The sequence below is a fragment of the Peromyscus eremicus genome, chromosome 13 (genome assembly GCF_949786415.1).
Source record: "Peromyscus eremicus chromosome 13, PerEre_H2_v1, whole genome shotgun sequence".
Taxonomy (NCBI): domain Eukaryota; kingdom Metazoa; phylum Chordata; class Mammalia; order Rodentia; family Cricetidae; genus Peromyscus; species Peromyscus eremicus.
Window position 1 is genome coordinate 6,264,028 of NC_081429.1, and position 15,550 is coordinate 6,279,577.

Genomic DNA, 15,550 nt, shown 5'->3' on the forward strand with positions numbered 1-15,550 from the left:
GTCCTGGGAGTACTGGGTTCTCGTGTGTTTGCAGGCACAATGCGCGCTGAGAAGGTACACTGGACCCTGGAGCTGGTGTCCTCCCAGTGGGGGGCGGGGTCTGCTATGTTCTGGGCACAGCTCCCCGCCAGGTGGCTTGGCTCCAGGAGGGTGGGCAGCCTTTCCTACAAGCCCAGGGAGGATGTGCCATGCTGCTGACCTACAGGGGCCAGAGCTACACCTTGGAACCCAATCACATCTCTTAGTCTGACTTTGGTATCGGCCACTTTCTGACCACAACTACCATGCCACTGACCATGTGCTTCTCACAAACAACCAAGAGACAGCATTTTCTAAAATTTTTTAAAACGTTTATTTACTTTGTGTGACTGTTTTGCCTGAATGCATATATGTGCATGCAGTGCCTCTGGAGGTCGGAAGAGGGCCCTAGATCCCCTGGAACTAGAGTTATGGATAGCTGTGAGCAACCAGGTGAGTGCTGGCAATTGAACCCAGGTCCTCTGCAAGAGCAGACAGAACCTTTTCGCTGCTGAGTCATCTCTCCAGCTCCAACAACAGAGAGTGTTTTTATTTCCAACTCCATTTCAGGTGAACCGGAGGCTTGTGGGTCTGTGCCTCCCCTGGTCAGCTGGGAGATGGAGGAGGCTGGATGTGTACCCCAGGGTGCTTCCTCACATACCGTCTGCAGAGAAGAACCTGAGCTCCAGGGCTGTGGTTTCAACGCAGAACACCCTCTGGCTCCAGAAGCAGATACGTTTGCAGGGTCTCGGGGAGGGGTAGCTGGGGCACAAGGAGAAAACACTTCTTGCCTAAGAGCCTTCGGATGGCGCAGCGGCAAAGGTGCTGCAGGCAGCGTGGGTTGTGCGCCAAGGCGAAGAAAGACCTGTAGAAAGGCTCGTGCATCTGGAAGGAAAGGGGAGGAAGAGAGAAGCAGTGTCTAGAGCTAACAGACATTCTCCCTGGCCAGAGCACCGTCGGCTCATGCCATCCTGCCACTCACAGGCGCCAGGCAGACACAGCAGAGTGGCAGCGCTGTCACCTGAGACCTGGCCTCCACTCGGAGAGTGGACACGTTTCCCCAAAGTGAAGCGCCCATTGTGTCAGAGGGACAGTGTTGGGGATGTTTTCTCCAAGCCCTTTCTTCCCTGCCCCTGGCACAGCAACCCTGCAGCTCCAGGAGCGGTCCCATCAATCTGAAACGGGGCAAGCATGCTGTCTCTCTGCAGCAGTGGACTCCAGAGCCACGCTGAAGCCCATCAGCTCATGGCCTTGTAAGACACTCACCAACATGTGCAGTGAGACCCCAGAGAATGTTCTCTGGGAGCTTCTGGAAGGCAGTGTCCCTGCTCTGTGTGATCAATGGCTGCCTGTGGACTCTGTCATGTGTGGATGTATGCAGTGCTCACAGTGGGGTGCAGGTCACATGTCATAATCTGTATCTCCTGCACATGGCCAGGGGGCATGCCTGGAAAAGGAGCCATGACTGGCATCTTTCTTGCCTCCTTCCTTCCGTGCATGCTGGCTGCCTGAGCCCCAGCACTCTTCAAGCCATCACGGGGTGGCTGTGTATGCCTCATGTCCAATAGCACTTCACAGTTGTCCCTTGGTGTCCACAGAGGACTGGTTCTACAACTTCTGAAGATACCAACATTCACGGATGGGCAAGGCTCTTAAGCAAAGCAGCCTCATGTTTTGCGAAACATACACAACCCTCCCGTTTACTCTCAATCACCTCTAGATTACCCATAATGCAACAATGAAAATGCTACCGAGAGGGCTTGTTGTATGCTGTGATGTTTAAAGAATAATGACAAGTGATGAAGCTCGGTGTATTTTTTTGGGGGGGGATTCAATGTACACCCAATAGTTTGGACCTATGGTTGGTTGGCTCTAGAGGGGCGGTGCCCTCTGATCACTGCCCAGCTTCCCTGTCTTCCTTCTTTAGATCTTTCACTTCCGGGGTTTGAGTGTGAAACTCCAGACAGAGAAGTGAGAGGGACTGAGTTCTGGAGCATTGGGGAAAGGGACTGAGGCAACTCCTCACCTGGTATACTTCTTCAGGAATCACCTCCTGCCAAGACTCGGAAACTCGGAGCTTAGTGTAGGAGTTGACGAGAACTTCAATGACAGCGGGCACCTGTGCACAGGTCCTCAGCACCTGGGGGGAAGTGGGGAGCAGGATGCAGGCTGGTGGGCTTGGGGTTCAAGGGGAGAAAGGCTGGAGATGCAGGCATGTTCTTGCATTTCATGACTGCCGCTCCCTGGCTGTGTCCTCACAGGACCAAGTCACACCACACAGAGGGAAACGATCCCCGAACACGAGTGTTTTCAGTTGAGTGAACCCACCAGGAGGCAGTGGCTCTTCCAGGAAGTCCACATCTCTGGATCACTCCCTGTGCCGTCAGACTGGGGCTTAATAGTCAGGTTTGGGGGCTGGGGTGGGCTGGGGGATGCTGATGGGTGACAGCCCCCTGCCTCTGCCGAGCTGCTCGGAGCAAACGAAAGCAGTTCTATGGGCAGTGTGGCCTGAGGATTGTGTTCCCAATTTCCCGCCACAAATTTTTAGTGTCAGAAAAGAATAGCGAGGGGAAGAATTGTTTTGCTGTTGACTTTCCACTTGGTGTGGCCCCTTGCATTTTATTTCACAATCCCCACAGAAAAAAATATTCTTTTATTTACTTTTAAATATTTAGTTTTATTTTGACTGTTGCTGTGGGATGTCTTTCTGTACACTGTGAATATGTGTTGCTCTGATTGGTTGATAAATAAAGCCATTTGGCCTATGGCAGGGCAGAATAGAGCCAGGCAGGAAAATCCAAGGAAGACAGTGAAAGGAGAAGGGAGAGGCAGAGAGATGCCATCCCACTGTCCAGGGAACAGCATGTAATGACACACAGGTAAAGCCACGGAACACATGGTGACACATAGATTAATAGAAACGAGCTGAGTTTAGTTATAAGAGCTAGCTAGCAAGAAGCTTGAGCCACAGGCCATGGCCATACAGTTCGCAATAAGCCATTGTGTGTTTATTTGGGTCTGAACAGCTGTTGGACCCGGTGGGACACAGGAAAACTTCCAGCTACAGACTGTGTGTCTGTGTCTGTGTGGGAGTATGTGCATATTTTAGCTGGGCAGTGGTGGCCCACACCTTTAATTCCAGCACTTGAGAGGCAGAGGCAGGCGGATCTCTGTGAGTTCAAGGTCAGCCAAGGCTACATAGTGAGACTCTGTCTCAAAAAAAAAATTTATTTTTCCTTATGTATATGTGTATGTACTTGGATGAGTTTATGTACTCCATGTTTATGTTTGAGGAAACCAGAAGCATGTGTCTGATCACCCGGAGCTGGAGTTATGAGTGTTGTGAGGAGCCTAATGTGGGTGCTGGGAACAGAACTCGGGTGGGTCCTCTTGAAGAAGAACAAGCACTATTTTCTGGGTAAATGAGCATGTATGCAGCTGCTCTCCTTTCATCTTTCATATTAATATTTCTTACATTAAAAAAATCGTATGATGTTTTGTGCTACCAACATTGATAGTTGGCGCGATCATCTTATTCCTAAGTTTTGTATGTTTTTGCAGGTAGCACCTCATTATGTAAGTCTCCATACCTGGATTTTCTGTTAAATTCTTTTTTAAAAAATGATTTACTTATTTGTTTTATATATATTGGTGTTTTACCTGCATGTATGTCATGTGAGGGTGTTGGATCTTCTGGAACTGGAGTTACAGATAACTGTGAGCTGCCATGTGGGTGCTGGGAATTGAACCTGGGTCCTGAACCATCTCTCCAGACCTCTTGTTAACTTCTTAAAACGTTAAATTTCAATCCTCTTAGTTATTGGGAAGAATTTAAAAAGTAGGCAATTATTGGAATTAAGAAGACACAATCATCATTTAAATCTTTTTGTTTTGTTTTGGTTTGGTTTGGTTTGTCGAGACAGGGTTTCTCTGTGTAACAGCCCTGGCTGTCCTGGAACTCACTCTGTAGACCAGGCTGGCCTTGAACTCACAGAGATCCTCCTGCCTCTGCCTCCCAAGTGCTGGGATTAAAGGTGTGCACTACGATGCCTGGCCCTATTTAAAGTATTTTTTTAGGAGTCAAATCCAGGCCTCAGGCCAGGCACAGGCTGAGTTGCCAACCCACACTTGTAGTGGTGCCAATGCTTGTCTTTGGCATCGCCAAAGCTTAGTTGTTAGTTGCAGGCGACAATTTCATGTTTTCAAATTCTTCTACAGTTATTCGCATATTTTATTTTAACTTTTCTGGGATTAAAATCACCTATATCTTCTTGGCAAACAATCTCCATTTGAGAGAAATTAAGTGAAGTGATGTGCAAGGCCACGGGCAGGGCAAACCTGCAGGGCGTCACCGTGCGCTATAAAGAGGCCCCACTCCATGACCCAGGTGCAGGGGTATCTGAGTGGAGCAGAAGTGGGGTTGGCTCCATTTAGAGGTGAGTGGTGAGGAGAGTTCACCAGAGAGACCGTGTTTCCGTGAGTCCAGGGAGAGGTGGCCCTCAGTGGCCACACTCAGGGCGGCAGTTGGCAGGGAAAGAAAACCATGTTTTCCATCCTCTTTGTGGTTCTTCCTTAGTCTCCTGGGCTGTTTTCTCATCTCCATTGTTTTTTTCAGAGAGGGTTGTCCCTCCGTTCATTCCTGTGCCCATCTCTTCTCCCTTGTCTCTCATCCAGTTTCTCAGCTTCCGATACCATCCCCATGCCACTGGTCTCCAAGGCTATTGGAATCTTTGGAATTCTGGGCTTGACTATCCAATGGTTTCCTTTAGATCTCCACTTTGTCCCGTTCTAGACTGGGTGCATTGAACTCTTAGCTTCCCGGGCCACACACCTGTGGCCCTGGCCTTGGCCCTGGCCATCTTAGCTCACTCCTCTTAGCTGGCACATCTGTCTTTCCGACTCTCAGGCTGGAAGCCTTGGGGCCGTCCTTGTTTTCCATTTCTTTCATTCCTGACATGCAGTCTGTGAAGAAGCCCCCACAGCTCTGCCTTTGAGGTCCCTCCTGAATCAGCGTGCCAGCCTAGCCTAAGCGGTGTCCCTCATGGGGGTCACTGTGTCAGGATTCCAACATGACTGCCTTCCTCTTCTCTTCTCTTCCTCATGGCAGTAGGGAAGGTCTGATGAAACATTAGTCAAGTGAAGCCTCTGCTCTGCAGACATCACCAACGGCCAAAGTCACAACAGTGTCCCTTAGAGCCCTATCCAGCCTCCCATCCACCCTCATCACCTCTGAACACCTTCATCCACCGTGGTCCCCTGCTATTCCACACGCAGCTCAGGCCTCTCCAGGTTCAGGCCACAGACTGACTGCTCGTTCGGGTTGCTCATCCCTGGACCTCAGCACAGCCGACCTCCTCATGTCTTTGAAGTTTTTGTTCAAAGGCCACCAGCCTTAACTCCCTACTCTGAACTCACTGCCACGTTCCACTTCTCTCCCCCATGAAAAACATCAGGGTAAAAATGAAGGCACTTGTGCCAACCCTAGTAACAATAACAATAAAGTAAAGCCAGGAAGTCCCGAGGGAAGGGTTTGCAGAGCTACATGCTGGCCGGAGATCGGTGGGCACAGCCTCATACGGAAGATGCTTCTTCGGGGGTATTTGCCAATCAATACCTGCCTGTCCAGCTTCAGCTAATATCATCCTTGTTACTAACTCTGAGGCTGAGGACTATTATTTAAAATATCATATAATTTTCTTAATTAAAAGTACCTGCATTTATTTATTTGTGTATGTATGTGGGTGTATATGTGCTAGTGCACGTGGGCAGAGGTCAGAAGACAACTTTCGGGAAGTCAGTATTCTCCTCCCACTTTACATGTCTCAGGGATCGAACTCGGGATACCAGGCTTGCCGGCAAGCGCCCTTATCTGCTGCAGCATCCTGCTGGCTTGTGCAGTTCTCCCAATTTCCCCCTTTTCTTTTGAGAGAGGATCTTGCTGTCTATCCTAGGCTGATCTCCAGCTGGCAATCTCCTGCCTCAGCTTCCCAAACCTAGGATTACAGGTGTGTACCACTGTGCCTCACTTACTTTTTGCTTTTGAGAACGTTCTTTCCCTCACCTGCTTTGCGGTCATGACGGTGTGTGTGCTCCTTCTGTAGTGCTCTGCATGTCCAGATACATGACACTGTTCTGAGGAGACGCTCTCTGTGGTGCACAGGCTGACATCTCCTTGGCCTTCTCCTGTCATTGGTTGATTATGCTCATGGCTGATAATATCTCTCTGCCCTGTTTGGCTGCAGACTTCTTGAGGGAGCATGGCGCTCTCTGATCTGCTCACCCAGTTATCCAAAGCATCTAGCATCTTGCGGGTCCTGACTGGGGCTCGCATGTATATCTGTTGAATAAATAATTGAATAGAAATACTTTCTTGTTCTTAAAAAAAAGGATCAAAGATATGTTTTCTGAGCTGTTCAAATCTGAAAAATATCTTCTTTCTTTTGGCATCAAATGAGAAGTTCTTGGCTCAGACTGATATTCTAGTGTCCAAACTTTTCCTTTAAAAATATGTTAAGGGAGCAGGGCAGTGGTGGCACATGCCTTTAATCTCAGCACTTGGGAGGCAGAGGCAGGTGGATCTCACAAAAAACAAAAAACAAAAAACCCCAACAACAACAAAACAAACAAACAAACAAACAACAAACCACAAAAATATGTTAAGGGATTTTTCAGCTTCCCTAGGCCCCTCTGTTTTGCAGAGTCTTTTCCTCTGTGCGTCTGCTACGTGTGTGTGTTTCTTCACCCCCAATAAATGCTATTCTTCAACTGAAAAAAATATGTTGATGAGGGCTGAGGATGTAGCTCAGTTCGGTAGAGTTCTTGCCTAGCATCCAGGAAGCCTCGAGTTCAACTCACAGCTCCATATTAAACTCTGGTGTGGTGGCATACTCTCATATCCGCAGCTTTCTGAGGTGAAGGCAGAATGATCAGAAGTTCAAAGTCATCCTTAACTATGCAGCAAGTCCAAGGTCAGCCTTGACTACATGAGACCTTGTCTCAAAATATACGTAGAGGGTATTTCACTGTCTTCTGCTGATATTGTAGCCAAGAAATCTGAATCCAGCCTGAACTTTATACCCTTAGAAATAACCTGTTTCCTGATTGCATAGCTAATAAGATTTTTTCCCAAGTATTTTAAGAACAGTTTTGCTAGAATGTCAAAGGTATGTTTTCTGTCGTTTACTTGTCAAGAACACTCATTTAGCCCCAAATTAAAAGTTAAGACTTTGAATGCAGCTGAGTTTTCTTCTCTTAAGTCTTTGGTTATGGTTCCTAATCCTCTTTCCTAGGCTCGTCTTGAATAACGTCACCATCTATTGGTTGGCTTTACACTCTGACCTTTGTGCCTGCCACTTTCTCTTTCTCTCCAGCCACCTATGTGCCTCAGGGACTGAACTGATTGAGGTGACATTGTTAAAGTCCAGAGACCATGACTATGCAGGGAGCCTGGCGCCACATCGAACCAGCAGCGACTGTGGGTTGGGTGAGGTCTGGGTCCAGGAAAGTGGTTGCTGAGTCAGAAGGAGACAAGATGGCGTGGATTTGGGTGCAGGAAGTAAGCGAGAGGAGAGGAAACCTGCTTCTTTTCCCTCCATGCTCCAATCATCCATGGGGCCCCTGAGCACAGACTGGCTAGGCCCTCTCTCTGGCCACTCAGGATACAGAGCAGAATCAGGAGCAGCAGGGAGGGAGGGAACACGCACAGCCAGTGTGAGCAGCACCCGGGCTTTAGTCTGTCTGGTGCCCTCGCTTGTTGTATGTTTCTCTTCCTGTCCTTCTGTTGACTTCTCTTAGCCCGTCTGTCTTCACAGACCCAGAGGCTGTGTCTTCACCCAGCTCTCAGCTCTTCCAGATTATCTGCTGAGACACACACTTCTTCTCCATTTCTCGGATGCCCCACCTTTTTCTCTTTTTGCTGTGTCCCGACCTCAGGAATCCATCAAGTTTTTATTCTTGCGTGTGTGGCTCGTGCACATGCGTACACGGGTGCCCACGCCCGTGTCTGTGCATGCAGAGGCCAGCATCACACCCTCAGCGTCTTCCTCTGTTGGATTTTGAGTTATTGCCTTGAGACATGGTCTCACTAAACTGGACGCTTGCAGTGCGGGTTGGGATGGCTAGTGAGGGTGGTCGAGGGGACTGCTTGCTTCCCTCCCGCCCCCAGTGCCGGGGTTACAGGCATGTGTGCAGCTGTGCCTAGCTATTTTTATGTAGGTTCAAACTCAGGTCCTCGTGACCACAGAGCAATCGTTCCTAGCACTGACCCACCACACCAGCTCCTCCTTATTCTCTTCTGATAAAGGTGAGATCCTGGGCACAGTCTGTCAACATGTGAGGAAGCCATGGTCCTGCTCTTTGCCTAGTCCTCAGAGCGGAAGAGTGGCTTCTAGGGCACGTGTCCATCCGCTTAGGCCCGAGGCCTCTTTCTGTCCCCCTCTTTCGGGGAAAGTCCCCAGGCTGCTCTATACCTGGGTTCCCCATCCCACCTTTTGTATTTTGCTCTGTGGCACCCCAGCTGTCTGCCCACCGTTCCTGGCAAGGTCTGCCTGGTTGTGTAAACACTCACAGTGCCCCTACAGACAGACGTTAACTGAGAGGCCACCATCCTAGTGCTGCCCCGGGCTTTGCTTTTCTTTCCTCCCTTTCTTCTCTGAGGAGACAGGAACCACGGCTTTTCTCTAGACTGGTCATACGGACATTGCAACTATATCGTTTATTTTGTGTATGCCCACATCTCAGGGGTGTGTGTGTGTGTGTGTGTGTGTGTGTGTGTGTGTGTAGGTCTGCAGACACCTTGAGACAGTCTGTTCTCTCTCTACCACATTGGTCTTGAACTCAGGTTGTCGGGGTTGTCGGCAAGCACCTTTACCCACTGAGCCATCTCTCATGCCCCACACTGTATCGTAAGAATGACTACCTCTGATCCATTTCTTCCAATGAAATGACCGTCACCAAGTCAAGCTGAGGCCATTTTCAGAAAAGGGGGCAGGACAGAGTGAGTGGCAGCTGGGGGGCTCCGACCCAGGAGCACCTACCTCCCTACCTCTTCTAGCCAGGTGTGTCCTTGTCCCCTCCAAGATGCTCTTTACTTGTTGATATTTCTGGTGTCCCCAGTCCTGGGCCACCACCTCTCATTCATTTATCCTCTTCTCTGCTGGGGGAAGCTAGCCCCCAGACAGTCTCCTGCTTCCCAGGTGCTTTCTGGGACTTTCTGTTTCCTAAGGCCATGCTACCCCCTCCCCCAACCCCAGACCCGCTCCTTCTCTGCAAAAAAAAAAAAAAAAAAAAAACGTTGAATGACTCCCAGGGACGGCATGCTAGGCAGACCTCCCCCACCCAGGGTAAGATAGAGCTGCCCTCCCCTAGAGCCGACCCCTCCCCCACCCGGGGTCATAGACTGTGACAAAGTCTTATTGCCTGTCTCCAGGAATTCATTTTCTGTCTCTCCCTCTGTTCCACCTCTCTGGGGCTCCCCGCCCCTCCCCAGCCCCTCAGCACCGTGCCCCTCGTGTTTGCCAGGCAGCTGGCTGCCTTCATTATTTTTACGCCAACACAGTTTAAAAATCTCCGCTGCCTCCTTGCTGTCTGCCGAGAGGCGGCTGCCACATTACTCTGACACGTTGATGTCATTAGTGTCCAAGCGCACGCTCTTCAGCTAATGAGGCGGCAGAAAGAAAATTAAGGGGAAAAATCACACAGGCACATTGCTTTATATGTAGATGGAGAAATAAAAGAAGGGTAGGAAAACAGAGGAGAGCTTCCTGACGGCTCCCGTCCCTCCGCCCCTGGAGACACCGGGCGGGCTCAGCGGGCAGCCAGGGAAACCGGGCCTGCATTTTGACCACAGTTCCGCCATCTCCTGCTCAAATCTGGTGAAATTGCAGCGAGTGGCTGAAGTCACTTTGCCTAATTCTGCAATTTGGCACAAAACAAGAAATCAGGCGGCCATGGTTCCGGCAGTGTCAGCGTCCAGGAGTGAGGAAGACCTGGACTCCGCAGATGTTTCTGGAATCTTCCTTTGCATTCCAGCTGTCTGTCTTCCTCATCTGAATCTTCACAGCAGCCAGTGGTTCCCCTCCGCTCTCTCCTCCAGTTTCTTCTTCACACTCAAGCAGATTCATTTCAACACACAGATTTTGTTAATGTCACCTCCTTCATTTAAAATGATGAACTGGATTTCTATTGTCCTTAGGCAAAGGGCCCAGGCCCTTCGCAAGGCGCCTGCTCAGCTCTTTCAGCATGGGTAGGGGTGGGAGTGTAGGTGTGGGTGTGGGCGCTTGCTGTTTCCTCTCTATCATGGCAGTCGTTTTTCTCAGAGGCAGCATTCCATGCTTGCTCCGTCACAGGGCATCTGCCTGTCCTGTGCCTGCTGTCTGTAATACCATCCCCTAGGCTTTGGTCCTCAGATCTGGGCTTGCTCATGGCGTGCCTGGGGTTTCTGATATCCCAGTGTGATGGTTAATTTTGATTGTCACATTGACAGGATCTAGAATCATCTAGGACACAAATCTCAGGACATGTCAGTGAAGGAGTTTCCAGGTTGGGTTATATCAGATGGGAAGACCCCCCTTAAATGTGGACAGCTCTCCTGTGGGCCTGGGCCGAATACGACGGTCAGCTCTAAGCATCAGCACCTATCTCTGTCTGCTTCCTGACTGTGGGTGCAATGTGACCAGCTGCAACACACTCCTGATGCTGTGGAGTCCCTACCATGACACTCTGTACCCACAAATTGTGAGCCAACATTACACTCCCCCCACCTTTTTTTTTTTGGTTTTCAAGACAGGGTTTCTCTGTATAGTCCTGGATGTCCTAGAACTCACTGTGTAGATCAGGCTGGCCTTGAACTCAGAGAGATCTGCTTGCCCCTGCCTCCTGAGTGCTGAGATTAAAGGCATGCACCACCACCGCCTGGCTAGATCTCCCTTTTTTAAGTTGCTTTGGTCAGATATTTTATTACAGCAATGAAAAAAAAATACACACAGCCAGCCAAGGCCAAGACCCAATTTGACACTTGCAAAGTCAGGTGGTTCTGTGACAGGTCTCAGTGTGTATGACTGTCTTACCCCCAAGTCAGGTTGCTCACAGGGGCAAAAGTCTGTGTGCTCCTGTCCCCAGTGGAACTTCAGCCAGGACTGCTAAGCATATTTTTAAATCTACTGTTATTTTGAATTATGTAAATGTGTGTATGTGCCGGGCAGTGGTGGCTCATGTCTTTAATCTCAGCACTCGGGAGGCAGAGCCAGGCGGATCTCTGTGACTTTGAGGCCAGCCTGGGCTACAGAGCGAGATCCAGGGCAGACTCTAAAGCTACACAGAGAAACCTTGTCTCGGGAAAAAAAAAAAAACAAAAAAACAAAGAACAAAAAAAAAGTGTGTGTGTGTGTGTGTGTGTGTGCACGTGCAAGTGTCTGAGGAGTTTAGAGGTGTGGGATCCCCCTTACACCTGGAGTTACAAGAGGTTGTGAACTTCCTGATGTGGATACTGGCAACTGAATTCAGGTCCTCTGCAAGAGTAGCATGTGCTTTTAGCCTCTCAGCCATCTCTCCAGCCCCTAACCATGGTTATTAAATGAACACATGGGTGAACACATGAGGGGCGCGGTGGGCAGGCAGAAGCGTCAATGAAGCAGTGAGGGGAACTCATGGCTGGTCCAGTCTTTACACTTCGGGTGTCACTGCTAGGCCTGCAGCTCAGTTACTCCTAACCCTCGCAGGTGGCTGACCCCCTCCTCGGGTAGCGTATCTTGGCTCCGTTGAAACAGGGCTGGTTCGGAGAAAGAGCACCAGGAAGGCACAGAAAGCAAAGGGCTCTGGAGAGGGTCAGTGACATCAGGGGACAAATACAGCTGACCACTCGGTCCCACGCCACTTCAAGTGGTTCCCAGGTCATGTCCTTCTTAGAGGCGGCTTGGGCTTAAGGCCCTCCTAGTCTCTTTATGGCCCCAACATTCTCTTTTGTGGTGAACCAGACATGTGCTCTTGAAAGGTGTGGACAAAGGAAAATGGGCCTCATTTCAGAGCCATGAATTTGAGGAGAAATTCAGTAAAGCCTCTCTCCCAGATCACAGCTGGATCCACATTCTTGGGTCTCCCTGCTCTACCAGGAGTCCCTTGCTCCAGATCCAGTCCTTACTCTGTCTCTGCACCTTTAGGACTGAACCCCGGCTTCCAGCCTCTACCTGCACCTGCTCTGGGCCTGCCCCTCTGCCTCTGGCGTGAACCAGGGGTCAGCAGGGCAGAAGGGCCTGGCATTGTGGACACAGTGGGCTCCAAAGCCTGGCACCCCTTGGCTTTCACAGCAGTACAGTGAGCATGGCTCAGATGGATGCTCCCTGTCTGCCTGATGCTATGACGGTGCCTTTGTCTGGGCACTGGGAACTGTGATTTATGTCACAGGCTCTCTGGGAAACCTTTTGCCTCAGTAATTCTGAGCTCCACGGGTGTCTCTTTACATCTATTTAAAGTACGGCTGCTGCTCATGGGGCTGCATGCTCTGCAGCATTCCAGGTGGCTTGGTAGTTGCCTGCCACAGTGCCTGTGTCTTGCCTGTGGAGCATCTTTGGGACCAGTTTGGGTACGCTTGCTGTGCACCCCATGGGGCTGCTGAGGCCAGTTAGGTGAGTAGATGCCTTCCCAGGTGAAACGGACAGGAGCCTGGGTGGGAGGGAGTATGTTGCCTCTCCATCCCCACGGTTTTGTTTGCTTACCCCTTGGCCATGCCAGCCCATCACAGGCACATCTAGCATGGATTCGGTGTGGGTAAGTGCATCTCATCTGCAGGCTGTTCAGGAAAGTGGGGTCATTTCTAGAAGTGCAAGGGTGTCTGTGCAAGGAGGTCAGCACCTCATGCCCAGAGGTGGGATGCAGACCTGTGTCCAGGGGTCAGTCACCGGAGTCTCTTGCATTCACACAGCAAACCTTGACTAGGGTTTGCATGTACCTGCGCTTTCCAAATGCAGGGCAGGCAATGCCTTTTTACTGTAACGATGTCTCAAGAGCTATTCAGTTCCTTACACGCTGGTATGAAATTGGCCAGAGAATCCTTGCCACTGCCAGGGTCAAGTGCTTCCCATGACCCTGCTGTAGCATACCGCCCGATACATGCAAGTTCAGCCCCCAATCCTGAGGTATGAAGAGATGAACGTATGACCACACCCCATATGGCTGGCATGGCACGTGGGCATGTTGCAGAACAGAGGCCCTGAAGACTTGGAGGGGAGCACAGTGCCATGTGCTGCGTCTGTAGGTCAAGACAGGGCGCTAGCTGCCCCTAGAAGACCTCCCCAGGGATCAGGCTGGGAGGCTGCAGCTCAAACTCCAGCCCCTGAGTGTGTGTGGGGGGTCCCTCAAGTTGGAATGACTTGTCATGGCATGTATGTGGAGGTCAGAGGACAACTTGCAAGGGTCAGTTCTCTCTTACAATGTGAGTCCTGGGGACTAAACTCAAGTCACCAGGCTTGGTATCAAGTACCTTTCTCCACTGTTCCATCTCACCCCCTACTCCTTAAAGGAAACCACTATCAGTCACTTTCTGTTTGCAGCCTACTATGTGAGATCCACTTTGGTTTTTATTTTGTGTGGTTCCACATGATGATGACTGAGCATCTGGGCTTAATGTAGACAGGATGTGAACTGAAGGGCAGCACTGAACTGAAGGGCAGTCCATGTCCAAGGTAGCTGACCAGGTCCTGCTGGGAATGGGGAGTGTTTAGAGTGTAAGCTATGGATGTAGAGACCCAGAATCCAAGAATGCTAGCACTTCCTTTGTAGAGCCTGCCATACTGAAATCTGTGTATTGGCAGAGCACCGCGGGGGGAATGACGTGGGTGACCCTGTCCACAAAGAGTCCACATGCTTGTCTGATGAGACACGAGGTGAATGAAGCATGGGGTAGAGTTTCCACCCTTCTCCTGACTCCTGATGCATCCTTCACTCTGAATGTGCCCATACGCAAAGTCATTTGGGAGAAATGTGTGAATCTCACTATCTCAGGACACTGAAAACTGATTCTTTGGATCATCTTTGGGTAACAGCTTCCCAGATGCTGGTTCAAAACATACCAGGCACACATGCATGTTCACAGGTGCATACGTAGGTGTATATGATTGAGATGTCTTGGGAGATGGGGGTGAATTTTAAAATAAAATGAGTCAAAATTTTATGACCAATTTGGCTTCCTTCAATGAAGTCTTTTGGGGAAGGCAGTCTCTTCTAGCTAATACTTTGGGAACGGTATTATTTTGTGTGTATGTGTGTGTGTGTGTGTCCATGTGTTTGTGTATAGGCACATGTGTGAATACCATGTGCATGTGGAAGTCAGAGGACCTGTTTGGGTGACTGTCCTCATCTTTCATCTTGTTTGAGGCAGGCCACTTTTGTTTGCCAATTGGTGCATACAGCAGGCTAGCTGGGCCTCAAGATTTATTATTTATTTATTTACTTACTTGTGCAAATATTGTTTATTATTTATTTATTTACTTGGATGTATGAGCATGTCCATGTGGAAGCTGGGGGGGGGGGTCAGCCTTGGGTATCATTTCTCAGGAGCTACCCATCTTGTTTGTTTGAGATAGTGTCTTTTACAGGAACCAGGGTGTGGATGCGATGGCTAATCTTGGTTATCAACTTGACTACACCTGGAATCAACTAAAACCCAAGCTTCTGGGCCATCCTGTGAGGGATTTTCCATCTTTTTTTTTTAAAAAAAATTATTTATTTTTATTTTATGTGCATTGGTGTTTTGGAGTCACAGACGGTTGTGAGCTGCCATGTGGGTACTGGGAATTGAACCCACATCCTCTAGGAGAACAGCCAGTGCTCTTAACCACTGAGCTATCTCTCCAGCCCCGTGAGTAATTTTCTGAATCAGATTATTTGAAGCAGGAAGATTCACCCTAAATCTGGACTACACCAGAACACATAAAAGGACACTGAAGAAGAAAATTGGTTTTGTACGCTTGCCCTCACTCCTGCTGACAAGTTCATCTGCCCTGTTACTGAGGCTGGTATTAAATCCAACTTCTTCAGGATTCCATCTAGACTTGAAGACTCACAGCCCCCCTCCAGGAGTCCTCCAGGACTCCAGCACCAGATTGGAACTGCTGAGACACAGCATCTTGTAGACTGAACAGCTACTAAGTTCTCACTCAGTCTTTCTGTCTGGAGACAGCCATTGTTGGACCACAGGCTCTCAACCACTCTAATAAATACTACACACACACACACACACACATACACACATACACACACACACACACACACACACACACACACACACACACTCCTTTATCAGTTCTGTTCCTTTAGAGCAGTGGTTCTCATCATGTGGGTTGTGACCCCTGGGGGGTCAAATGACCCTTTCACAGGGGTCGCATGTCAGATATCCTGCATGCCACATTTTATTTACGTTACGATTCATAACAATAGCAAGACTACAGTTATGAAATAGCAACGAAATAATTTTATCGTTTGGGGGTCACCACAACATGACAAACTGTATTAAGGGTCGCAGCACTGGAAAGGCTGAGGA

At 49.5% G+C, this 15,550-nt stretch overlaps 1 protein-coding gene across 1 annotated transcript in view; it reads right to left on the minus strand.

Annotated features, from left to right (window-relative positions):
* Positions 1–717: 717 nt before the first annotated feature.
* Asb18 (ankyrin repeat and SOCS box containing 18) overlaps positions 718–15,550 on the minus strand; it is a 60,081-nt gene continuing 45,248 nt past the window's right edge. The window contains exons 5-6 of the mRNA XM_059278553.1: positions 2,045–2,158; positions 718–903 (exon numbers count right to left, since the gene is read on the minus strand). Coding sequence (XP_059134536.1) covers positions 718–903; positions 2,045–2,158 — 300 coding nt within the window. The remainder of the gene's footprint in view (positions 904–2,044; positions 2,159–15,550) is intronic.